Genomic DNA, 27,015 nt, shown 5'->3' on the forward strand with positions numbered 1-27,015 from the left:
ATTGTAAGTTTAAGGTGTTCTAATTTTAATTCCTCTTGCAAATATTTCTCCCAAGTTTCTCATATAACCAGATTAGTATTTTGACTTTAACAGTGACAGCACAGGAGCATGAATCAGCTTTTATTTTTTGTCTTTATTTTTTTTTCCTGAGCATTCGTAGATTAAGTAAACATTGCAAATTTTTTTACTGATTTAATAACCTGTTTTTCTTATTTAGTTGGTGATACACAAGACTCTGAAGCACATCTGGATTTGTTATCCCTAGCATACTCTGTTAAAATCTCCTTTAGGTATTGTTTTCTTAAATTATGACTTTTCAGTGGTAAGTTAGGAGTCAAGAATTTAAAACTCATTTACAAGCAGACCATTTAAAATACAAATTTTGAAATTGCCATTTAATAGCTAGCTGATAGTATTTGATTCCTTTCTTAGACCTAATCCCTAAGAAATTGAATTGTCCAATATATAAAATATCGTGGCATTTTTGACCAGTGTATTATACAAAAATTTGCAAGCATATATACGTTTGAGGTGTTGCAATAAGAAACTGTAAGATTCCCAGTATGGTTTGTGGACAATATCAATTTACTTGGTGTATGTCAGTGTGCTTTATAAAATAGGAAAACACTACAATATTGTTGGAAATATGTTGAAATCTCAGTTTTGTACAATACATCATGCTTAGAAACTAGATTTATTTGCAAATGTATTGGTCCAATTAATCTCAAGTAGGAAAAAATCACAATCAAGAAACAGCAATTGCAAAAAAGACACAGTTATCATCTTGATGATTTTCCATAATATGTTTTCACACAAGTATGATTTTAGATTTAAATAAGATAACCATAACGCACAGTTACCTATAAACTAAATATACATTGTTTTCTTCTGCTGCATCAGTAATATGAACTTCTCTTGAGTATGTATGGTCTTCTAGCTTTGTTCACATGTAGCTGTCGTTTCAGAATATAGGGATTTTTTCTTTTCATTATTTCCTTCTCTTGGCTTGAGTTATCTAGATCAAAAGCATCTTGCTGAAGTAACTGTAGGATGCAAGAAGAGACACAATGTTATCAGCTTTTTTTGGTAATGAAGATTATCAATTCCTAGCAGTTTTATAAAACTTTGTTTTAATATCTGCCACCAAGAAAAGTCTTTACCATAATAGTTGCAGCTTTAAAAAAAAAAAAAGAAGAGGAAAGCCCAAAACTCAAGACATGAAACTAAGGTCAGGCTAAAGTTGAGATGAATCCTATGGAGGTGATATTTAAATTCCACTGAAATGAATTAGATCATTGGTTTTGACTAGAGAGAAAAGCTGGTATGTCCTTTCTGGTCTAAAACTCAAATTGACTGAAAACTTCCTAATGTTTGTCACTCTGTAATCACTCATTTAGGCTAAACACCTCCTAAAACACCCACTGCTTGCTGGCTTCAGCTTTTGAGCAATATTTTTATCTGCAACTTCCTACAGCTGAAAAATCAAAATGTGCAATAAACAAATAAGAAATTAAATAAAGCATAAGAAAGCCAAAATTTTGACAATCAAAACTTCTTATATAACTCTATTTAAACTTTTATTTGGAGTTTTTAAAGTGTTTTCTTCAGATGCATTCTTGCTTTATCTGTTAAGATTTCATCCATTCTCTCACCACATTCTTCCATGGTCAAGTACAGTCCTACTGTCTGGCTGAAAGGCATTAAACTGAAAACATTTTTATACTCACCTCAGTATTTCCCTAAACAATCAAACTCTGTTACTCACTTAATTACTTAATAAATGAGTGCTCATCTAAATTCTATTAAAATGAATGGAAAGACTCTCATGGTTTCAACAGACTTTGGAGTCAATCCTGGATGAATAAGATCACAAGAACTTCTTTCATTACAGAAATGGTTTATTTCAAGCCTTCTTCAGTCCTTCTCCCTCTGGCTCTATCCCTTCTTCTTTTATTGCACTTTATAAACCACTGCACTGCATAAGAATGTTCCTAAGATGAGAGAGGAATATTTTTTTTCAGTTTCACATGCAGTACTGTTAGGAGTGATGCTCCCCAGCCACCACATGAGATGATGATGAAACAGCAAAGTAAGGAACTGTGATTAAGTCATATGGGCTATTGCATATAGTCAGCTCTGTGGTAGCTCCTTTTCAGCAATTCATGTACTGATGAAAAGAGTCCTTAGAAAACTCTGGTTGTCAAAGATGTTGCAGTCTTTTGTATGGACCATCCCAGCTAATATGAAGATTGAGAATAAGCCTGTAAATACAGAGCTGTGATTAAGCAAACAAAAGAGGATCAAGATTCAGCCAGACTGTCCATGAACCTGCGACAGCGGAAGAAATTGGTTTCACTGAAAAGTGGGTAGTGACACTGAGGTATCTTTTTTCGCTACACAAAGCAGCTTTTAATGTAATATATAACAACGCAAGCAGACTGTGCTCAGTGTACTTCTGTGTGATCATTGCACTAAGATAAATATAACAAATGGACTATAAACAATCATTATTTAAGAACGTCAATCCTCATACAATCACAATGTCAACTTACAGGGCCCTCTTTAGGTGTGGGGAAGTGAAAAACAGGAGTTCCCTTTCTATTGGTTTCCTAGCAATGGTAAGAAGCCCAGAGTACCTGGTAAAATTACATGGACACATGGGCATGTGTCCCTGCATTTTGAATCCAGTTTGCCTTAGGGCCTTAAAAGGGTTTTCAGAAACTCTGCCTACATTTACTTATGCCTCAATACATCTGCAGTAACTTCATGTCTGCTAAGCAGATATTAATTTCATGTTCTGGCATAGACCTCACTTTTATGTGTTTGTTTGGTTCCTTGGAATGGCTACAAAGAGTGGAGAAAGTATGTAGTTAAGAATAGTTCTCATTTATCCATGGGTTGTTATAAAACACAGACACTCACTCATCAGGAACTACATTAATTCATAACTTTTTCAATAAGAGGCATATTAGAGGTATTAGAGAATATAAAAAAGGGAAGGAAAGCTCAGACAAAGTGACGGGGGTTACACGGATATGGATTTTAAAACATCAGTACAAACCGAGCCTGAAAACTTAAACGCAGTTGAAACATGCGTTTGTGGCAGTTTGTTTACCTCCCAGTGCTGAAAGGCTCTACTGTGGCAAACTTTTTGGAGTTGATATACTGTCAGCATTGCTTCCAAGCTGAAGCCATCCAGAGCAGCAGGAAACTGTCTTCCTGAAACAAGTTCCTCTTCATCCACCTCTACTGTTTCCCCCACTTGGTTGTTTATGTTGTTGACAAGATTGCAGACGTTTAGCAGGGTCACTTTCCAGTAAGGAAGTTTTGCTCTGGTAATCTGAAAATACAAATACCCACCATTTAACACAATTTTTGGTTTGTTGTTTTTTTTTTTTTTTAGCAATGATGTGTGGCACTCAAACATTTTGTGAGGAATAAGTTTATATGCTTGAACTACTTTTCATCTGCTCAACTTTTAGACAATAATTAGAGAGTGCTGAAATTAGGACAACTCATTTATTAAACACACCAAGTCTGCTTCCCCACAGCCTTACCCCCCAGGTAGATATACACGATGAAAAACTAAACTCCTACCAAACCAGAATGGTAGCATTTCATAGTCATTCTGCACAGGTGCAAACAAAAACACAGATGAAAATTAATATAATATAAATTCACAGGTGTAAATCAGGACAATGAGTCAAACCCACTGGATAAATTCCCAGTACTGGAATCCACGGTGGATGCCTGTGGTTAGCTAGACGCTCCTCCTCAGTTCAGAACAAATACCAGTCATTTCAAAATTCCCTGAGAAAAGGAACGGAGTCCCTGCTTCAGGGCAAGCTGTCTGATGAGGCTGGGTCTGAAGTTATGGAATCTGTAAGCCCCAGGAGTTTTGGATGCTGGAGAGCCATGAGCCTGGGAGATGTGAATCAAAGGTCTGCGGGCTTAGCTGAAGATGGATCAAAGATGAAACAGAGCTGTGCAAACAATGTAATCCTGATTTGGTAACTGGACTGAAAACCTCAGACCAACTGTATTTAGTTGGTACATAATGGACCTGTTCAGAGATGTTACAGAAAGACAGAAATAGAGAACATAGTTTGTCTCAAAAGTTGCTTGCTCCAGTATCTTGCATGATTTAGGAGCTATTTAACTTTTAAACCCTTTTTAAAAATGTTGAGAAAAAATAATTGTACTTTTCTACTAGTACTGTTCTTCCCAAGCAGTTGCGGCAGTAGTCTTCTTTAGTTTTGATTATCAATTGAAAAATATAAGTGAAAAACCTAATTCCTACCTCATTCACTGCTTTTCATGTCTTTGCTGCTTTCTTGGTTCTCCCACTATAAATCATTCCTTTCAAACTGTATTCCTTTTAGCGGTGAGTATAGAAATTAATTTCCTTAAACTAAAACTGGTGACACAGCAATCTCCAATCAAAAGGCAAAGAGCAAATTCCTACTTATTACTGGCAAGGGCTTCCTTGCTGTGCACATTAGGATTACACTTTACTTATGAACTGAAACGTAGTTGCTTCTTTTCCTGGATGTACAAAGTTAAATATAGGTATTACATTAACCCAGACATTGCCTTTTACATACTGACAGCATTAATTAAGAGCGTGGATGCAGGGCTTACTTAGCTGAACATTAGGTAATCATATAATCTGTTATTTCTTTAAACCACCTTCCTAACAAAGGGGCATTGTATGCAAGATTTATGTGTATTCACCACACTTTACTATTTTTTGAGGGAAAAGAATGAAAATGGAGAGGAGTGGGGGAAGAAAGAAGAAGAGCTGGCATCACTATTTGCATTAGTTAAAAAAAAATTCCTTTTTGGCCATAATCATTACTCCAATATACATCTGATATATGCATGCCTTTCAAAATGAGAATAATTTAGTCCTTTAATAAAACCACTATGTATTCTCAGATTCCTGACAGAGCTCAGGGAAACAAGCAAACAAAAAGAGTATGTTGCTTTGAGGCTAAGAAGAAAACAAATCTCAAATCTTATTCAGAAGCTTGAAATTGATTCTGCATTGTTTACTTTGAGCTCATCTGTTGTCCCACCTAGGTGCCCTAATTAGTCTATCGAATTATTTGAAAAGACGTGACGGGTCCAAACCAAAAACTAATCTTTTTGCAGAATCTCTAATTTAATTAACAGAAGTTAAACTAGCTAAAAGAGCAAGTGTCCACTGCAATTTCAAAATCTGTGGTCTGTTTTAAAAGAATCTCTGAAATATAAAAATATGGAGCGTTCCATGACAACTTAGGAGGCTTTTCCAGTGCAATTCTCTCTCCAGCATATAGGAAAGAAATGTGAGCTTGCACTACAATAGCTAAATTTCAATGAAGAAAAAAATCTAGGGGCAGTGTTAAGGGAGCAAGTGAGAGTTCTGAGTTAAAAAAAAAAAAAAATATTCCAGTGGATGAGAAGAGGAAAGAACAGGAAAGAATAGGGAAATTTGTTATGCCTTCTTGCGCAATTTATAGAATATTTTTGATCTAAAATTACTACTTTAGGTTAGCCTGATGCATGTCTATGTTTAAAGGAACTTTCCCCTGCATATTGGTAAAAGACTTAAATAGCAGACCTCATTAGGTGGAATTGGTCTTAGCTGCTACTTACGAGGTTAGGGGAAAAAAATTTGCAGTGCTGTTTGCAAGCATACTGGGTTTGTTAAGGGAGTCTAATTCTCATTAATACCACACATATATCACCAGAAAGTATTTTTACCCTGATACACCTGCTTCTGACTGCTGCCAGCTCACAGAATGAGACTATAAAACATGGAGAACTCCAGTCAAGAGTGAACAATTTTTAACTGCACTTGGAGCTCTCCAGGTCATTGCCAGTCACTGAACATGAAGCATTGCGATCAGACAAGTTTGTTTTATAGGTTATGGGAAATCCTTGAGGTGGTTATCCTAAAGGAATATGTGAAAATACAGTTTAAGATGACCATAACCTAAATGTTCAAGTGCATTTCCAATGTGTGACATATTTTCCACACGGGTAAGACATGCTTTGGAAAACACCTACACAAGATATCAAGAAACAGATATCTGCCAAGATGGAACTAGGTTTTTTTAAGATTAACTTGAAAAATACCTGGGAGTGATCTGAAGGAACAAAAGAAACTGCAATATGAATCAGAAATTAAAAATTATGAATGCTGAGGTGAAGATGATGTATGCATTTCCATTGTTGAACGTGCTTCTGAAATAAGACTCAGATATATGGTTTCCCACACCTCATATATCTTGAAAGAGAATTTTACATCTTCTAAGAAACTGAAATGAGCTTGAGAATACTTCCTTCTTTGACAATAGGCTTGTCCTATGAAAGTTTAAAGAGAATCACAAATTATAACTTATAGGATATCTTTTTCTTCCCCTTTCTGGTTGAATGATACCCCTGATAGTTTGTTTAAGATACTTCTTATGTACTTCACAACTGCCTTTTTTTTTTTTTTTTTTTTCAGAAAATGAAAGTTCAGTTCTCTGCTTTTTATATTCTTGTCTTTATCTAGTGAAAGCAGATGAAAAACAAATTCATAACCAAGTAAAACCCAAGGAAATGTTGGATCTCTGTGGTTCCTTTCTGGTGTAGTAGTTGAATTTTGTTCAGAATGTAACCGTAGAAATAATAAAAATACTCTCTGTCTTTAGGCACATATGGTATTGAGTTCTGTTACAGCAGAAGTTCTTCCGTGGTGTATACTAATGCCTGTAAATGTAATGAATTTTTATGTGAGGACTGCGTCAGGCAGTCAGTAACTCCTAGGCAGCTGTAATCTCATCTGCCTCTGACAAAAAGGCCAAACTGTTTGGGCACGTACAGTCAGCAAGAGGCATCCTAGGACTATAAGAAGCTCAGAAGGTCCAAGATTTCAGAAAATGAATGTGGGGGAGTACATTCTAGTGATGATAAATTCTTCAAGAAAACACATTTTTCTTCTTTGGTTTTTTTTTGGTTTGTTTTTTTTTTTTCCTTTAACTAACATAATCTCAGTCTTGTTTGAGTTCAGGACATTCTTCATGCACGTGGTGGTTTCAGGTAAGCATTTAGGCATCTGGGAATAGAGCTGTCTATTTGATACAAAAGAGAGACAGCAGATAACTGTCCACATATTTGGGACACTTCAGGTTGTGTTGTCTTACCAGGTCTTCCAAATGGCTTTTTTGGATTTTATCTTAGAGGAAAGACAGATAAAGCATTTTAGGGATTTGTTTGACCCCTGTGTCTTCTTTGAGATGTAATAGCAGGGTAGGGTGATAAACTATTAGAAGTTGAAGACAGGTCGTAATAAGCATGGACATACTTCTTTAAAGATGGAGAGTGATTCAGCATATAGATGACTTTAAAGAGCAGTTTGAAAAGGGCCCATAGGCACTGGACAGCACTCTGTGAAGTCAAAGGCATATGGTAACTCTTTCCGTAATATTGGATAGACTACTGAAGGTTACAAAAGGTGTGTGCTTAAACCCTAGCTGTAGTCTTGATACTTTACTTCACAAATGCCTACTTAGGAAGATTTTTTCTGTCAAGTACTAGAACCACAATTGATAATCCACTTACTTTCCTGCATTTTTAGATCTGAGCTTCCATAAACAATTTTTTTTCTTTTTTTTCCCCCATCTAAACGCTATTTAAATCGTCTGGATTTCGCTTGCTGCTTTTTACCAAGTCAGTGTCAAAGACAGATAATGCAACTTAACAGTAATTGCCCTCAACTGGAACCAGATCTCAGGCACAATACAAGACAGTTATGACACATACCATCCTCAAATTTGTCTCTCACACCAGAACCACACTTTTGCTCTAATGAGGGTTAAAAGCTAGCAGAGGACAATAGAAAAAAAATAAAAGAATTTGTCATTTCAGTAATGAATGGAATAGTGGCAAGCCTGTTGTAGAAGCATTTATGCACACATTTTAGTGGTTCCACCATGCCTTACTTTGATGTCAAGAGACAATATATACTGGACTAATAAATTTTAGGTGGTGATTTAAGGCGGTATAATGCAGAATTAAAACAACGTCTCCACCATGCATCTACTGCTTCTGTCAACTTCAAGCGTCATTTGACTGCTGGTATATACCATAAGGGAATTGAATAGCAAGCTACATGATGTAAAACAACATATAAGAGTATTATGGCAGACATCATTACATTATCAACTGTCGCATTTTTGTGCATTTTTAGTTACGTGAGATTGTGCTCTGTGCTGAGAGAGATGAAAAGATGGAAGTGGAAGGTAGGTTCACAATTCCACTAAAGTCAGCAGGAGAAATACCAGTAGCTGCAGGGTTTCCTCCCAGGGCATACTATGTTTTGCCACACAGAGAAAGAACTATTTTTGTCGGCCTCCTACATTTAAATTTGTCTCAGGAAAAGAATTTCTATTAAATCTTTCTGTACCTTAGAGAAGCAAGTGGCAAACAGGTTTATTTGGCATCTAAGGTTAATTACCATGCCAGTAAAGAACATGGGAACCTAAGAACTGCCAGACCAGATCAAAACAATGTATTTTCTGGCCTCATTTCTTATTCTAGTTTATTCAAAGGATCCTGTGAAAAAGTTCGCATGTAAGCAAATACAGTAAATGCAGAAGTCTTCCAGGCAGGTTTTGTCCTTAACCTTCAACTAGTCATTGGCTTATGAAATTCTTTTTGGAGGGAAATTTTTCATTTCTCATTTTATTTTCCGTTGAATTCAAGTACCACTTGAACTTCATTAGAATAATGAATTAAAACATTCGACCTTAAGCCCATGGCACTTGTTTCAGGGTTTGTTCTTAAATATGTTGTTGAAGAAATATTAGACATGTATATTTCTTAGACTATTTGTGGAAAATAACAGTACTGAGAAAGTGTTTGTCTATCAGCCTGTTCAATACATATGTGCAACACTTGCTGCCTCACCTTGTCAATACGAGGTTGGAGCTGAATTTTTGTCTGTTTGCATTAAATAACATGTACATCGCTCACAGTCTGGCAACTTGTCAAGGAAATGTCATTTATCAAATTAATATTTTCACAGTCGTGTCCCCATGTTCCTGTACTAACACTATGATTAAATTCCTAAGCCAAAATCGGCATATGTATTAACAGTTTTTGCTTTATGACTGCCTCAATTTTATATGCATATAGGAAAAGTTCTGCATAAAAATAGCACTTAGAGATTCAACTCAAGGTTAATTTAGCTTTCATCAGGCATAATCCTGCTGGAAACACATTTCCTGATATAAATTTACATCTCTGCACATAACACAGTTTTGACAGTTTAATGGAAGTACCAGTGTCACGAGTGAGGAGCACTTTTAGTGTGTCACATCAACACCTTTAAATTTCCTTTGAACTGAAGAAAATCTCGCACCAAAGTAATGTCTAGCACTGAACTTTTTGGTCTTGACCATAGGTTATTACTTTGTGCAGAGACTTCTGGGTTTGTAATGAGAATTCATTTGCTCCCTACCCGTCAGCTAAAGAGGAAAAATAATTACCTTTGATGTGTACATATTGGTCAATAAATCTGCTTCTAACGCTTTCATTTCCTCTTCTGAATCTGAGAATAAACCAGAAACACATGTTTATTATTTCATCATAAATCATGGACATTTCAATTCCGCATACAGAATTTAGATATATCAATGAATTTTGAAAAACAAAAAACCAAACAAGCCAAACAAACAACTTTGATAAAAACAAAGCAAAATGATCTAGAGGGACTGTGAGGAGTCTTCAGGTAACAGCAACGTTACGCTATAATGGACACTCACTACCTTTTTAAAGCATGATCAAGCTTATTGAAGTGAATGAAATGATTCATTAATCTCAGTTCACTGGTAGACAGGCCCACTAATCTGCAGTCCTTTCAGTAAACAAAACTGCTGCAATATTCCTCGTTCAAAAACAGGATGATTTTCATAATCACTATTTGTCACCTCTGCTTACTTTGGAAGAAGATTTTTGACATTTCTTTTCAAAGAATATTTATTTAAGTATCAGCTAAATATGCAGGTGTATGGCAGTTATGATTACTTGACAAGATTTAGTCTTGATTATTATTGGTTAAATTTAGAACATTTTTACTCATATGAGGGAATTGAGCTTGGCCAGTTTGTGATACAAGCTCTTGACAATGTATATATCAAAATAAAGTATTTTCACTGAAAGTTTTAGGATTTTCTTTACTAATTTAATTGACTTTTGATAGCTCAGCAGACTTGCAAGATTTGGTGAATAGGGTAAAAAAATGCAGTAGAAAGAGAAAACAGCCATAAACTTTTCTGCTTTGTGCTGTACAGAATCACAAGGAAAATCTGGTGCCTTGGAAATGTAGCAGCAATCGCAGCTCGAAGACAAGATATATACAGAAATCAGTTAAGTCTTCAAGCAGAACAGAATTCCACATGGCTTTTAGCTTTCATGGAATACCAGCAATCCAAAGCCAAACAATATGCTTACTTATATGTAAAACCAAACTAAAACAAAATCTATTCCATATTCATATAAGTCATATTTCACTTTCATTCCAGTGATCGATGCTGTTGGCATGCAACACCCTACCATAAAATCTATGGATAGATTCTGCCTATGCCTTCATTTCAGGGACCATCACCAGGTTGTGTCACTACCTTTCCCAGAACACAAGACTGTAAGGAAGCTTTAATACAGATATTTTCTAATCTGCCATAGATTTCTGCTAGCACAGGAAGGCAACCATTATAATGCTCTTAAAAATCTATCACGTTCAATCTTAATAACAAGATCCCACCACCACTGTGTTTTTTCTCTGGGAAATTCTTCCAAACTATCATTGGTTATTCACCTTCTTCTAATTTCAAGCCTAATTTATTTCTAATTACAAATTTGTTAATCATTTGTGTATAGCTTCCTTCACTATAAATTATACCTTTCTATTTGTAGTGTTTACCCAAATCATGTATTTTTTGAGAGTAATCACGGCCCTTCCCAGCTTAGATCTTTAGAGTGTGCTTACATGGTGATTAGCAAACAAATGCAAGATCACTGTGTCTTTCGGACATAAACCATTCCCCTGGAAATCCCATAAATACTTAACTGAAAGGCTGTGCCCAGAGCTATTAGACTCTCATCTGTTCTCCTGTCTTGTAATAGCCTTGTACTCCACAACTCAGGAGAATGGCCCTCCTCTGTGCCTGACGTGATCTCAAGACAGCACAGTACAGTACAGTTCGGATCAGAAGCCCCAGTACTTAACTACCTTAATGCCTACCATTAGCTACAGGAGGTAGCTTTCTTGCACATTTTTTTTATTTTGTTTGTCTTCCATGGCTGAAAAACTTTAGTATCTCACAAAAAAAAAAAATGAGGTCAGATAATATGACCAAGTCTTTCATCTCCTCAGACATTTCCAACAGCTGTGCTTCTGTTAAAAGGAGTTTTTAATAGGAACTTCTGTTATTTACTAAGCTATTGCATTTTGTACTGCTGGACTGCTTCTCATTTCTAGTTTTCAGGTCATCAAAAACTTCTTCTGTGTGTTATGCAAATCTTCTTCTGTAGTGATGCTCCTGTTCACTTTTGCATTACCAGCACACTACATTCATTTATTTTTACTTCTTGCATTAAAGTTGTTATTGAAAATATTAAGTAAGACTGGTTTGTAAATCAGTATTACAGCAAGTCACTAGCAACTAATCTCCAACCTAATGCCTTTCAGCCCTTTCAGCACTACTGGTTGTCAGCGTTATCTAATCTCTTAACCATTTACCATTAGCCAAAGTTCTGCTGGCAGCACAAGATCACCTCAGCTGAATTTCCACTAACGATAGCAGCAGCTCCCGTGAATGTGTGAGCGGCACACGTGTGACAGCATCATGATTCATGGTGTCCTGGGTCATAGCAGCTGAGGACAATGAAAGGACTTGTGTCTGGTTAGCACCTGTTTGTTATACTCTATAGAGGATGGAAGATAGCTTCCACACCATGGAGGTTGGAAGATAGCTGCAGATGTGGAAGATAGGTAGGTATTAAGAAATATTTTGACTGAGAAAAGAAATCTGAAGGCCATTATTTAGACGGCTCATCAAGATTCCTCAGGTGAAGACTAAAGCAAGGCTTCGAGGAGAAGGGAGCGCATCCAGGTAATTGAGGAGTGAAAGAGACAGATGAGGAGTAAAAGCATAAAAAGTGCAGGTTCTCAGAGAGCAATGTGTAAAAAGCCTGCTTACACATTATTGTTCAAATCAGAGGGAAATTCACACAGCTTTATGTCCTCTTGATTCCCTTGTTATTGACAAGAAATACGGCTCCTATTCATATATTCACATTCTACAGGCATGGCTACGTTCTACAAGCACACACTTCCCCTGAGAGCAAACACTTTCAAAAGAAAATTAAAATCAATTATCATTTTCTTTATAACATAACTGTCCATATTATTAGCCCCTCCACAAAATGCTTTTCCATAGCATTTCTCATATAAATATAATTTCAAATTTTCAAGCAAATAAACCATCATGTCAGTTATACATACAATCTTGCTTCTTGTTTTTTTATGAGCCTATTTTAATTTCCACTGAAATTTTTTACTTTAGTGGGCTTTCATTCAGACTCCACAAACAGTTGAATTTTAAACTGCCTCACTGAAAATACCAGTCAAGTATTTGTTTAAAAAGCTTCAAATATATGGGGATAAAACAACAAGTATTAAGCCCTGTCATTACAATCACCAGTTCTCTGTAATATACAGAAAGATTATGCTTAAACTGTGATAAAATGTAGGCATTACTTGTGTTACGTTTTTCTTCTGCGGAGGAATACAAATTGGAAGGTTTCATCTAAAAGTGAGAATTAGGAAATCTGAGTCCTCCTGAATACTGAAGATGAAAAATTAAGCTACTTGTAAATTTACTCTTTAAATTTTGTGGAGTTAAAGTAATTTGCGAGTTAGTTAAGATTGGATTTTGAAGACTATTCTGCTTCATGTCAGTGAGTGTACACCTGTTTAACCGCCACCATACCTATCTTTGATCATAAACTTAGGGCATAAATGACACACACTTAGCTGTGTCATTTTCCAAAGGAGCAGAGAATGCATATTAATGTATGGTCCTCCTTTTTTAGGTTTCTAAAGAAATTGCACTTAGAGTCGAAATGCACTTACATTAACCTTCCTATTGTGTGATCTGCACCTGATTCAGCATTTTTTGTCATAATTTCAGACCAGTTGCTGGCAATTTTTTCCCCAGGATACTAAAATCGTATTTCTGTCACTAAAAAGTGACCGAAGTGCATATATATTCATGTCGATTTGGATTATGGCAGCTAGTCGCGAGAGCTGCAGAAATTGTAATCTCTATGATAGTCTGGCAATACATGGCACTCAATAAATCACAAATGAGGCAGCATAATCAAGCAGATGGTCTACACTGGTGTATATCTGTAATGCCTAGCCTGTGCTACCTGCCGTGGTACGGATGCTGTGGGGAGGGACGGTTTATATGAAGGGAGAAAGTTACGGGAGCAACATAAAAAATGATGCTGGGCAGATCCCGTTATCAGGGCCAGCTCCTTGGCGCCTATTGGGTGGAACCGCGGTAGCCCGAGGCGACTTCGGTCCCTCTGACGGCTCCGGGAGCGGCTCGGTGCCGACCCGTCAGAGACACGTCGGGGGACGGTGGCGAGCGCCCAGCCCGCGGTGCGGGACGGTGCGGGGCGGTGGTGGGGGGCGGGGGGGGGGGGGGCTTACCTGAGCAGAGGCTGCAGGAGGCCAAGGCCAGCAGCACCACGCACACCAGCTGGGCTCTCATCCTCGTGTCGCGCCGCCCGCTTAGAAAGTAAAGTCCATAAATCCTGGGGAGAGACGGAGAGAGAGAGAGAGACAGACAGACAGACAGAGTCCCGCCGCTCCGCGCCGCTCCGCGCCTCTCCGCGCCTTCAGCACACGCGCTGGCGGGCGGCTGCCGGCACCAGACGGGGGACCTGGACCCTTCCCCAACTATATAAGCCGCGGGGTGATGTCACGGCGGTGCCGCCATCGCCTCCTGATGAAGCTCCCTCCCTCCTCCCCCTCCATCCTCCCACTCCATCCTCCCCCTCCATCCTCTTCCCCCCCTACCCCCCCCCCCGCATTCCCCCCCCCCCCCCTCCGGCGCTGACGCCACTGGCCGCCTGACGCACGCGGAGCCCCGCGGGGCGCGCAGCGAACCCCCGCACCCACCGCCGCGGGCTTTTCCCGGAACGATTTGGAAAGGCCCCCCAGTAATAATATGGGTTTTTAAAAATTATTTTAAAAGAAAATAAGGAAAAAAAAAAGTTACGGCAGTTGCTCGGACCGCTGGCGCGTAGCGCCGCGGTCCTCGTGCGGTGCCGTCTGATGCGCTTTGTCTGTCACCTCTTTTAGCTTCCCCCACCGCGAGGGGAAAAAAAAAAAAAACAACAAAAAAAAACCAAACAGGGAGAGAACCGCACACCGGTCGCGGGCGGGGGTGTGACACCGGGCAGGGTGTCAAACCGGGGATGGGCAGGGGGTGCGTGACATCGGGCGTGGGCAGGGGTATAACCCTGGGCATGGGCAGGGGGTGCGTGACATCGGGCATGGGCAGGGGTATAACCCTGGGCAGGGGTATAACCCTGGGCACGGGCAGGGGGTGTGTGACATCGGGCATGGGCAGCAGAGGGAAGGAAAAAAAAAAAAAAAAAAAAAAGGAATGTGTGAAAGAGAGCGCGATGGAGAAAGAGTACGGGAAAGTGTCTGGATAAAGATTTTTCACAGATGCGCAAAAAATTCTAACACCCCACACAGCGAGACTTCCTATTACTTCTGAAGAGGGCTTGCCATAAGCCAACAGCCACGGTTTCACGAGAGTTAAGCGCTCCTAAGAGACGTTTCTCTCAAGATGTACTTTTCCTGGTTGAATTTTACAATAGATGATACCTTTTCTCAACGACCAGCAAAGAACAGCGCCCACAGCTCAAGACCCAGTGAAACAGGCAGGGGAGCCGAGGCGGGAGACAGCGCGGGGGCGCAGCGGGCGCGCACTGCCCCGGGAGGGGCCGCGGTGGCAGAGGATGGGGGGGGCGCGGGGTCTCCCGGCTCTTCATCGCACGCCCTGCCTTCGGTGCCATAAAAACCACGGCAATTATCCGAAGTGGAGGGTAGGGCAGGGTAATCTTTAACGTATGAGTATATAAATGTAAAGCTGAATAGTCGCATCAGCCTCCATCGCGCTCCTGCTCTTACTGTGATTTTTTATTTTTTTTTTCTCAGATGCAGACAAATGCTCCATCTGTTGAATGCAGATACTACAATGCGGAACATTTTGATCTCTGTGAATACATTTAAGGACAGATACACATGCCACACATAGCAGGAACACACTCCGCGAATGGTTAAATTCTGCTAGCGTGGATGTTCTCTTCACTGCAGAAAGTTTGCTTTAAAATACCAAGAGCAGTGACGGGCGCTGCTTTCCCCCCGTACCCTCTGTGCCTGTCTACGTGACTCAATAGATGCGTCAGAAACAGAAAACATGCAGAATTTTCAAAATCCTGCCACAAGGAACACCTGGTGAGAAAAGTTTAATTGACTGAACACCTTCTTCCCTGAATCAACTTTTGCAGCACAACAAAATTTCAATTTGAACGTTGTTTTGGTTTATGGTCAAATAAATACAAGTAGAAATAACGTTGAGTGCATTGTGGTGGTGTTAGCTGTTTTAAGAGTACGGATTTTTGCATACCGTTGGGAACGCATCTTTCTGTCCTACTAAGAGAGAATTTAAAATCAAACAAACAAACAAACAAACAAGACCCCCAAAACATGTTTATCACATTGTATGGGCTGTGCTAGTCTGCCAGAAAGTTTCAGCTATTGCTCGTCTGCCTCAGTACGGAGGTTAGATTAGATAGCCACTCACACTCCCCTCCAGTCCTATTTTCTATTATTTCCATGATGTAGAAAGACCAATCTGCAGCTGATTTTGGTCTGTGGGTGTTCTGCAGTTCAGAAAGCTCTATGAATGAGAATCGTATTTCATAGATATTTTCTAGTGCCTACTCTCTGTCACAGATTTCTTCAATAGCGTAATTGCCCATAACCTTATGTAACTGGAATTTATAGGAATGAAGTTTTATTTTTTACTCAGTAACAGAGTAATTGTCATTTTTCCTGCAATTAAAATCTGTGATCATCTAATCGTTGCCTTTTCTTTTTTTTTTTAATGCTGAGATACTAAATATTAGTGATGTCAAGAGGATGAATGTATGGTATGTTATGGGCCATATTCTTTTTCATCATTGCTCTGTTTTCACCTTGTCTTTTTTCCCCCCCTCCCCCCCAGAAAGTGACAAGGCAGAAATGTCAGTGCTAAAAATCTTCTTTGCTTTCTTATCACGTTGAATGTTCTTGACATATTGTCTTCAAGTCCCCTGGATCAGGCACAAGTGAGCTTAGACAATTACATTATTTTCTCAGTAGAACTGAACAGTTTCTCAGGTCCTCCATAACTTACTTTTTCTGCCTCTTTCCTACATCTGTAGCTTCTACTGCTCCATGAAGAAACGTATAATAGGAATTTTAACCCTTTCAAATAATTCCCTAAATCACCTTGACTTCCTCAAGTCATCTTCACATCACATTTCTCCTAAAGAGAAATGTGGCCCAGAGAAGCTTTTATAAGAAAAAAAACAAAACAAAACAAAACAAAAAAACACAAAACAAACCCAAAAACTTCTTTGCAGCTCGGTCTCTCTTTTTCTCTCCCTCATTCTTTTTAAATATTCCTCAGCTAAAGAAAGTATTTATAACTATTCATTAGTGTCAGTCAATTTGGGAAACTCGGTTTATCTTTACTTGCCCTCAACATGTGATTTAAACAGCCTGTCCAGGCCTATAACTCAGCTCCATTCAAAACTGTGAGGCACATAAAGATAATGAAACAATCAGGCAAATGGTAGATTGATGAAAGAACAGATACACGGACCTCTATTTACTTTTAACATAAGACTACCATCATAACAGATGGATGACGCCAAACACAAAAGCTGTAATCACCAAACAGAAGGAGAAGACCATTCTGCTAATGATCCTGCAGTAGAAGGTACTGGAGACTATAATAAGGAACAGTCGATGTTCCAGTTAGCAGTCTTGGGACTTGCCTTGGGAACAGAAATAAACACAGTGAGAATGAATAGAGGACAACTCAAGCTGTTCAATCCTGTCATTAAATATATTAACATCTAGATTTTTTTATGGATTTTCTATTTTTTTTATGTTTTTTAGCCAAAGTTTGTGGTAGTTATGGAAGTTTAGGTTAATGCTGGACAGAAAACTGGTGACTCAAATGAATTTCTATCATGTCAGCTGAAGGGACAATAATCTCAAGCAAAGCAGCAGGACAGACAGGGAAGGGTATTCAAAGCACTAAAGCATAGTCAGGCACTGCAGCTGGATTTCCCAGGCATTGTGAGTTGTCAGCCTCTCTTTCTCTGAGCTGAAAATATGCCCAGGGTTTTTATTCTGTGTTGTCAGGACAGCGATGCTCAAAAATTGATGATGTATTCAATTGCTCAAAATCCCAGAGATCACCTGTGTGGCGGAGGATATCAGAAAAAAATTCAAAAGTAAAAAAGAGGTGATACTTAACACACGGGATCATTTCTAAGTTAGTAAAACGTTAAACATCCTCTCTACTTCAAACCCATTCTCCTTTAGCCATTCTGTGACTCAATTTTTCAGATTTGTGAGGTTATGTACTTTAGGGAGACCTTGATAATATTCAAGAACTTACTGTTGTACAAAAAAACCCAAACACATAAGCAACCACATTATTATCTGAATTAGAAATATTTCTTACCATGCATATCTATGCCACATTTGTAAGGAGCTGCAAATCAGCAGAAAATTCTTGCACATCTAACAAGCTATTTATGTTTTAAAGTTCCAGACTCTGAAACTGTGAAAGTGGTATTCTGTGTAGCCTCTACATATGAGGTCGACATTCACGGCAGAGCTTTTTTTCTCAATGCTTTGATGTTTCAAACAGCAACAACATCTCAATATGCCAGGGGATCGTGATTCTCAAATCACAGAAGATTTTAAAGCATCATCTCAACAAGATGATCTGAAGTATCACTTCTTCTTTTGAATTCAATTTTTTTTTTCCATTAAAGCACAGACATTACTTTTTCAGAACTTTGAGATTTTCTAGCCCTTCTCATGAAAAAGACAGGTTCTACATCTCCATTACTATAAAGCAAATACAACATGTATGCATCTACGCACCTACAGTTAAAACCACTGAAAATGTGAACCTTTTGGTTGTGTGTGTATATATATATGTGTAACTTTTTGGAAATTGTTTAGGAAATGTCATTTTGGATCAAAAAGGCTATAAGAAAACAATCTTCCCTCCTAATCCTAATTTCCATTTCCTTTTTTTTTTTTTTTTGCTTTTACTAGAGTCCTCCTATCTGAGAAAGCAAACAGTGCAGTTAGAAGTGCCACCACAGTGTGTCATGGGAGTTATGCTTTGGGCACCTCCTCCTTACTTTCACCTCTCAGCAATGCATTCCCAGTCCAGACTGCATCTTTCTCATTTCTCTGATTACACATTTTCCCCAAATACCTAAGTTAATCAATTTTTCATTTCTCTCCAGTGAGCTATGAATATTTTAATTTAAGTTTCAGGATATAATATATACAATGGACATGGGTGAAAAGCCTGATATAACTTTGTTGAAGATTGCATATTCATGTAATCCACTGTTCATCAGAGTGATCATGCTTTGAAATTCTGTGTTAAACAGACAAAATAGTTACAAGGTGCAAAATTATTGTTTTAATAGTGTTACTGTTGGACTGATCAGATAACAATGATTATCCGCAATTCCTGAAAGAGCAAAATGAAATTGATCTGCATGCAGAGGGATGACTCTCTTTTTCCCATGATATTCAGTTTTTGTCTCCAATTATTCCTCAGTTTTCCCTGGAACACGGTAACTGAAGACATGCAGTATACACTGTTATATTACAATTATGTCACATAAGTAGGAACTGGGCTCCACACTGTGAAAGTCTTGAAATTATTCTGTCTTTCCTGCCATCTTCACAAGTTTCTTAAATAATCATGCTGTTTCCTTGTACTCAAGAGACAATTTGGCTTTAACTAGTTATTTAGAATCACACAGCCGTGAAAAGATTTTGAGTTAAGAATACTGAGGAATATTTCTTGTATGCACAGGAAGAGGCCACACGTTATTATTACCGTAAATCAGTGAGATGATGCCAAGACGTTCATCTTGGACAGATACAGGTTCTTCACCAGGAGTCCTTAAGAGGTTTTCTAACAACCAGTAACCTCTTCTTTTTCTTTTTCTTTTTCTTTTTCTTTTTCTTTTTCTTTTTCTTTTTCTTTTTACCTTTTTCTTTTTACCTTTTTCTTTTTCTTTTTCTTTTTCTTTTTTCTTTTTTCTTTTTCTTTTTTCTTTTTTCTTTTTCTTTTTCTTTTTCTCTTTTTCTTTTTTTTTATAAAAGGGAGCCTTGAGAGTCATGGACAGTCTTCCACAGTTCTTCTACTGCAACATAAGACAAGACTAAGAACCACTGCCTCATTTCATAGATTTATTTCCCTTATTCAATTTGTAGTTATTTTTCCTTATCTTCTTCAGGAAATTTCATTAAGCAGGGCAGAAGCACTTGTAAATTTATTCTTCATATACAAGGTGCTTGGTTTGACCATTTATGAGCAGACCATCTAAAAATCATTGTTAAATCTTACTGGTTTTGATTTAGGAGTAATCCTCAGAAGCAAAATATGAATTCAAAGAGCTCTGGTTTCTGTACTGTGCCAGCATGCACATTCCAAATATACACCCTTTCTGCAACTTCCAGCCTTTTTACCTATGAGGGATGGAAAGCATCTATGTAATTTGCACATCTGTGAACTGAAATTTGCATGCATAGCATTTAAGAAATTCCTTGGAGATTGAAAAGCAGACATCCCAATAAAGACAAGCAAAGTGGTAATAAGAATACATGTTACAACAGCAAACACAGGCAACCAATCATTTACAACATAAGCAAAAACATAACTGACAAAGAAAGCAGCCTTTCTGAAAAATAAAATAAGGCTTTGCATCTGAAGAATATTTTACATTTGCATAACACCTTTCAATTTCAGTGCTTTACAAACATTAATTAACTATAGCCATGTCTAAACTAGAATACAGTTTATAAATATACACTGCTCTGGAAAAAGAAAGTGTTTGTAATCTGTGACAGCCTATACCAGCCTTGTTGTTACGGGTAAGGCTTATCACAAGGAACGCTGAAGAGCTGCAATCTTTACCTTTATCCTTTATCAAAACTATCCCTTATCAAAACCATCCAGAGCAGTGCAACCTTCTGGACAGGTGTAATGATAGTAGTTGCCCATCTGCGATCGCCATCCAGATCGTAATGGTACCAAGCCTTGGTTTGCTCACTCCTCTCTCTCTCTCTCTCTCTCTCTCTCCCTCTCCGCTCTTCCTCCCAACAGAAATATGTTTGACTGGCAAGAGAACAGTTGTGCTGCTATAACTGCAGGTAAACTAGGGGATTCAGCGAGCACAGAGTGCTCACACCCCAGATTAACACGGTGATGTCAGCCGTGCCTTGTGCTGTAGACATGATCTCAGCTTCAAACCACCCCCCTGGTGCATTGATTTGTGCTACTGGAGCCATGTTTAATTGAGACCCAGAGGGGACTGTTTTCTAATCACTTGATGATGTAGCCCCAACCCTGCAAACACCTCCATACATGCCTAATTTTAAGAAGATGAGTACCATGACTCAAATGCTAAAACTTAAGCTTGTCTGTATCTGTAAATTTCATGTGCCCACACTGGGGAACACGAATTGTTGATTTAAACAGTGAGGCCTGGATTGCAACTCTTGATTTTTGTAAGATACCTGTGTAACACTTTGGGCATCACTGAAAATATGTTAGCAGTCAAAGATTACAAGTAAGTTTGAAGAACATCACATTTAGCTGGCGGTGCCCCGTAACGTTTCACATTGTTGACTTAGGTAAAACTGAAACTTCTGAAAATCACAAATAACTATTTAGGGCAAAGAGAGAAACTTCAGTTTCTTCTTCCTTGGCTTGTCATTGTCCCCAGTCTCTCCTGGACGAACAAGTGCTCCAGTTGTATTCACTGGTAACTGGGGAGACAGCTTGATATTCGCTGTTAGGGCTAACACGTAAAGGATAGCTTTGCACAGATGTAGCTGCAATGGTCTCACTCCATAGGGCCGTATCTTTACGAGAAAGGAAAAGCGTTGGAAGTGAACCTCTCTGCCCCTATTTCAGTGGATATCACCAAGGGGAGAAGGGTTGTTTACACAGACAAGGTCCCTCTGTTGTGTGAACAGCCAGCTGAGGTCTTAATGCAGAAAGAATGTTAGCTAGAATCCCTACAGAGCTAAGGGGTGTTAGAAGGTGTGAAGGAGTTCCAAAACTCAGCAGGTGTGGCATGTTATCCACGGCAGACTTACATAGGTACAGCAAGTATAGGTAGCTCCTACCCCTACAGTCTAAAGTCACGGAAGAAGGATGTGCACCAGGGGCCAATGCCTCAGTTAAAGTGTCAGATGCATTTGATTAGCCCTCTTTACAGGTTTTCAGATATTCAACTCTTATTGGCCATAGTAGAGAACACAGGACAACACTGACCAACTTTACCACTCTCCAAAGTTTCTCAGAAACATAAACATTAGAGATAAGGAGTTGGCTGTTATTTACACATTAGTTTATAACAGGTAGTTCAGATATAATGATTACTTCATCAGATAGCCTGTGCTGGGTGATCCTGTACATTTTCTTTTTGTGGAATAAGGCTTGCGGTTGTGTTTTGAAATGCTTACAGTCTGCAGACACCAGCACCATCATAACGTAGCCTACAGTCCTTCTACTGGGGTCAGATCCAATATGTGTTTCTAACAGTAATTTTTGCTATGGAGGAGGGAAGAGAATAAAACACTTCTCTGTCATGTGTAACAACCATTCCAGCTCCCTCCCCGCCGCCACACACTGCTGCTAGATGCCGTTTGTATTTGCAGTACTGAACCTGTGCTTTTGCATATGTAATTCAGTGGCAGCAGTTTCTTGCCAGATCATACCCTTGGTGCTTATGTAGCTGGTTGTACACCAGTCCCAGACACAGATTTATGCGGGCAACCGACTAGACCTTTTTTGAATAGGGCCTTTAAGCCATCACGCAGGCCTGCGCAGTCAGTCACAGTCAGACTGACCGTCTTCCCCCTAATGCTACATCTTCTAGCACAAGGGAGCTAGGCTTAAATAGTAAAAGCATCCATACATATTAAAATCGGTGGGAGCTAATTATCTAAACAACTTTGTGTAATTGGACTGAGGCAATGCTAAGTCGAAAGCCTCTATACTTTTTTAATAGATAACCATATTTCCTTTATACTGCTTCAGGAGTTAGGATACTAGCAGCCAGCGGGATGGGGAAAAAAAACCAGGGCAGTACATTCCTTTTATCCTCGAGAGTTTAGGTGCCTGGGCCTCAGGCAATTTTCTTGCTGAAATAATAATTAACAAATTAGCTGGGAAAAAAAAAAATACTTGACCAAGAGGCAGAAAAGAGTTTCACAGGAGCAATTGTTTACAAGGAGGCAAGTCTCCTCCATTGTGAGGAATTATACCCCAGTTCAATACAGGATGACATCTTCAGCAGAAGGTGCGCGTCGTGACATACTTATCTCCGCTACGTAAACTGTCTCATCCTGCTGCTTCTTTTTGGTCTGTCAGATGCAAGCATGCATCCCACATGGCTTTCCGCCCTTTAAAAATCTTCCTGCTATTAGCTGGTCTGGAATGCCGTCTCTGGCATCTCTGTCAGAAACATTCAAGCACGAAAAAGCCTCTGAAACCTTTCATTAGTGACCTATGTTCCTTATTGTAACTAATGCTAAATCTGTGAAAGAGCAAATGTGTCTTACATTTCTGAAGGACTCAGGTAGTTTTGATTGTATTATTTGATATATTTGAAACAGACAAAGACACTAGAAAATACAATATAAAATATTCTGCCCCATCTGGAGAGTAAGCTTAATACAATTTTATCTTTTCTTTTTTTTTTTTTTTTGCCATTTCTGTGTCTTAAATTGGTCCTATTTGAATTGCTTTATTCTGAAGTTAACACCAGGTTGATTCTTAAGTTAATGTTCTGTGCAATAAATCTGCTTTCCAGCTAAGATGAAAGTAAGAAATTCTTTTGGATTTGAGTTACTGAACAGTCTCAAGAGTTTTTTTTTTTCTTCTAAAGGAGACAAAACACTTGTGATTCACTGTCCCAGAGATCAGTCTTTCCTAACACATTTGCAGTTGTTCGTTTGTGTAAGAAGGCCTTGATCAGACAAAATTCCCACTGGCTTCAATGCAAAAAGCTTCAAAAAAGCACACAGAAATGTGAATTTAATTGTCTCCAGGTATTACATCATATGCAGATTCCTACCCTGCTGATTGGGTTTTTTTATAAGAAATGGAGTGAGAGAGAGATTTAGAAGCTGCTTTAGCCTAGAATTTTCATATGTTGTGTATTAGAAGATTTCTTATTCTTCATGCTGCCCTAATTTCCTTTAAAAGTAGTTCATGAACTGGCAGCATGCCATTATAAGATTATGAAACAGCAGCTTTCTGCCACTGTGGAATTATCTGTGATACTTTCCACGTTCCCTTAGATGAGACGAGATAGCGTAGGGGAGTGTAAACATTTGTTTCTGTCCTTCACAAAAATAGACTGTGGGGCTGGAGTTATTTTGCTGTTTAGGTAGGGTTTGAGTGTTTTCCATGCATGGCTGGAATCTAGGAAGGGGAGAGGGCTTGTATCTTAATGTGTGTCTGGCCCACATGTGAGCCGACATCTGGAGAAGATATCTCTCTCTGTGCAGGAAGACGAGAACAGGCATGCTGGAAACGTACATCGGGAAAACAATATCAAGGATTTTGGTGTAAAGTTGAAAAGTGATAGGCTTAATGGGTGCAGGTACTGACAGGATCTCAGGGACTGGCATTAAAGAAGAACATGAGAACTCCCTCGGTAATGACTGGAGTAGTGCACACCTCCAGGGGGCATTTGTTTCAGATGTTTGTCTCTAAAAGATGTTCTCATTCAGCAGACAAGAGCACACTGAGGGGCTTGTTTCTTCCTGAAAATCATTTTCAGTTGCAAAGGTCAGTTCTTCTAAATACTGTAAAATCTACTTAAATGACCTAAAAAATTAGGTTCCTCTTTTGAAATATGAAATAATGACCCAAAGTTAAATAACGAACCAATTGATCCAGCTCAGTTGAGCAAGAGGCTTCTGAAATACAGCTGCAAGAAAAATAAAATATTGCTTCTGCATATGTGCTGCTTTGAGGTATCAAACCTGGCCATGAGCATGTCAATAGTTTATCTTTAATTCCAGTGAGAATGTATCACTCTGTTAAGAAGCAATTTTAAATACAACATTCAGAAATAGAGGTAAACTTTATAAACAGGGCATGAAGACTCCTTACCTCAGAGGCTATCTGGTGGATACATGGTCCTTGTCCTTCTTAAAGCTTACATGATGAAAATTTGGGTAGGAAGAGGAGGAACAATAGTGTTATTCTCTAGTTTGTGGTTTGAAACCATGTATTCTCCTAATGTGTGGACCAAGATCTTGGGAGAGTCCTAACTAAACATAAACTCAGAAAACCATGAAATACGAAATGAATGGGACATTATCACTGCGGACCAAAAGGCATACGATTAATATTCCCTTTTTTAATCACACAGTGGAGGGTAAAGCATATCATCATTAATCGAGGTTTAAAGTCAGGGGGATTGTTCTGACAATATTTCCATACATTCTTCCTGTATTCCTTTGCTTCCCGTGCGCTTAAAAGTCTTCAGATCATTGAAAAGAATGCTGTCAATTGTATATCTGCATATCCTGTGCTCATCTTTGCTCATTTAGTGCTGCAAGGACTGTCATTGCTTATCCTTGGATGTAGGCAGCATAAGTAGCTTCATTCAGAACACAGGAGTAGGTTATAGTACACTATGCAAATTTAGCACGTCTTTTGAAAGAAAAAATTGCTATATAGAAAAAGTTTTATTAAAGATATTTAGAACCCTATATTATATTTGTATCAAGAAAATGTTTTTGTCACATTCTTAAATAAGGAAAATTATTTTCTTTGTGTCTCTTCTCTTCAACGTCTAGACCCTTCCAGTAATAAGAGAGTTTCTTTGGTGTACCTGGTGTGTTTCCAATGTGCCCTTTGCAATGGATGTAATTTGAGCTAGGGCTCCCGGGCGTGTGCTCAGATCAGTTTTACGTTTTGCGATAAATCCTCTACACAAATGATCAGTGACCCAAGAATGGCAGCTTGGGACACAGCAATTCATCGAAACTGCTCTCTTTGACTTAGTTGCCACAATAGTCAGAGCTGCTACTAAGTCAGGCACTTACACCAAAGAATATAACCACTGAACACTATTGCAGCACGCTGCAAAAACTGTTATGAAAAGTAATTATATGATATGTTTCATAAGAGGATTAAAAAAAAAAAAATAAAGAAGGGTATTAGATGGATCCCTTAACCCTGTCTGCTGTTTCCATGATTACCGTGCAAATCCGTAGGAGCTGGGAATTTAGTTCATGTCTCTTAACACACTATAATCAAAATTGCAGAGTGCAGAAAAAGGATCTGCTAGGGAGCTGGACAAGAGGCAGAAGAGGAGGAGTAATTGTCCTGTCATATCCAATCATTAACAGAAGAGCTGTTCTACTAGATCACACCAAATGACTTGCTGGCATCATATCCTGTCTCTGATAGTGGGCACAAGCAGGTATTTAGGGAAGAATATAAAAGCAAGGCAAATATGAGGTAGTCTTTTTACTCCCAGCATCAGGTAATCAACGATTCAAGTATTTTCAGAGTGGAAAGCTTATTTGGACCATTATATTTAATAGTCCCTGCAATAGACAGGAGGATGTTCTTTCATATACCTCGATGATCACTTAATTTGTTTTGGCCTCTTTATTGCAGAGTCTTCAGGTACCTAACTGACAAACACTTACACCATTACAGAAACAGAGGGAACACATAAGGGAGGAGGTTGTTGGAAATGGAGAAAATGGTAAATTCAGTCACAGGATATCTTCTCAGTACCTAAAGAAAGCAAGGAGAGAAAAAGATTTGGGGCTGGACAAAGAATGTGCTGACTGGGACAGTCATGAACAGACAAAGAATTTGACTCTACATCTGGGGAGTTGCTCCCTGCCTTGAGATATATGCTCAGGAGTACTTGGGGCTTGTAGAATATAAAAAATAATTCTGTATCTGCAATATTGAATAAAAATCTGCTTACAGGCGGTCAAGCTCTCTGTTTTGTTTACTGCAGTATTAAAACGCAGGAAAATCCTTACCTGAAAGTCCTCTACAGAGGTCATAGCAGCTGAGGTGGTGCTACATCTGGACCCAGTCTGCAAGTCAAAAGTAACCTGTGAGGTTTACTGTACTCAGGGCTATGCCAGTAGCTAGTGAGCTGTAGGGGAAGGAGGGAAAAGAAAAAGAGGTATGGGAAGCAGCTGGACCAAGGTGACAAAGACCCAAGAATCCAGTGATTTTTGTGACCTCTGTTGGCCATATGGGACACGGTTTTCCTAATGTCTTTTTTGACTCATTTTGTTCTCTCTGACATTTGCAGTCAGAAGGCAGTTCTGCAATTTACTTAGTTTTTGTGTGTGTATGTTTATTTTAACTTTACTGTCTGATTAATTCTTTCAGCAGGCCTTTACACTTACACTGTGAGAAATAACTGTTTCCAATTTATTTATTCCATGATATAGATTGTTATAGACCTCTCTTATAATGATCAGATGTTCACCTTTCTTCAGATTCAAGAGTCTTATCTTTCTACTTGATTTCTCCTGATATATTAAGCCATTCTTTATATTAAAACTCTCTT

General features: G+C 38.7%; 1 protein-coding gene across 1 annotated transcript; it reads right to left on the reverse strand.

Moving 5' to 3' along the window:
• Window positions 1-728: 728 nt before the first annotated feature.
• Window positions 729-13,916, reverse strand: NTS (neurotensin). The gene is made up of 4 exons (XM_054183949.1): window positions 13,754-13,916; window positions 9,522-9,583; window positions 3,116-3,340; window positions 729-1,043 (listed from the first exon to the last, which is right to left on the reverse strand). The coding sequence occupies exons 1-4, from the start codon at window positions 13,812-13,814 to the stop codon at window positions 897-899; spliced, it is 495 nt and encodes a 164-aa protein (XP_054039924.1). The 5' UTR covers window positions 13,815-13,916; the 3' UTR covers window positions 729-896.
• Between the last annotated feature and the right edge of the window lie 13,099 nt (window positions 13,917-27,015).

This window comes from Rissa tridactyla, chromosome 1 (genome assembly GCF_028500815.1).
Source record: "Rissa tridactyla isolate bRisTri1 chromosome 1, bRisTri1.patW.cur.20221130, whole genome shotgun sequence".
In the NCBI taxonomy this organism is placed as follows: Eukaryota; Metazoa; Chordata; class Aves; order Charadriiformes; family Laridae; genus Rissa; species Rissa tridactyla.

What these genes read in the sequence shown, in the direction of transcription:
- NTS (XM_054183949.1), bottom strand. Translation starts at nt 13,814, where the DNA reads ATGAGAGCCCAGCTGGTGTGCGTGGTGCTGCTGGCCTTGGCCTCCTGC. An exon ending in CTCCTGCAGCCTCTGCTCAG is followed by an intron (nt 9,584 to 13,753) that starts GTAAGCCCCCCC and finishes GTTTATTCTCAG; the next exon opens with ATTCAGAAGAGGAAATGAAA. An exon ending in CCAATATGTACACATCAAAG is followed by an intron (nt 3,341 to 9,521) that starts GTAATTATTTTT and finishes TTGTATTTTCAG; the next exon opens with ATTACCAGAGCAAAACTTCC.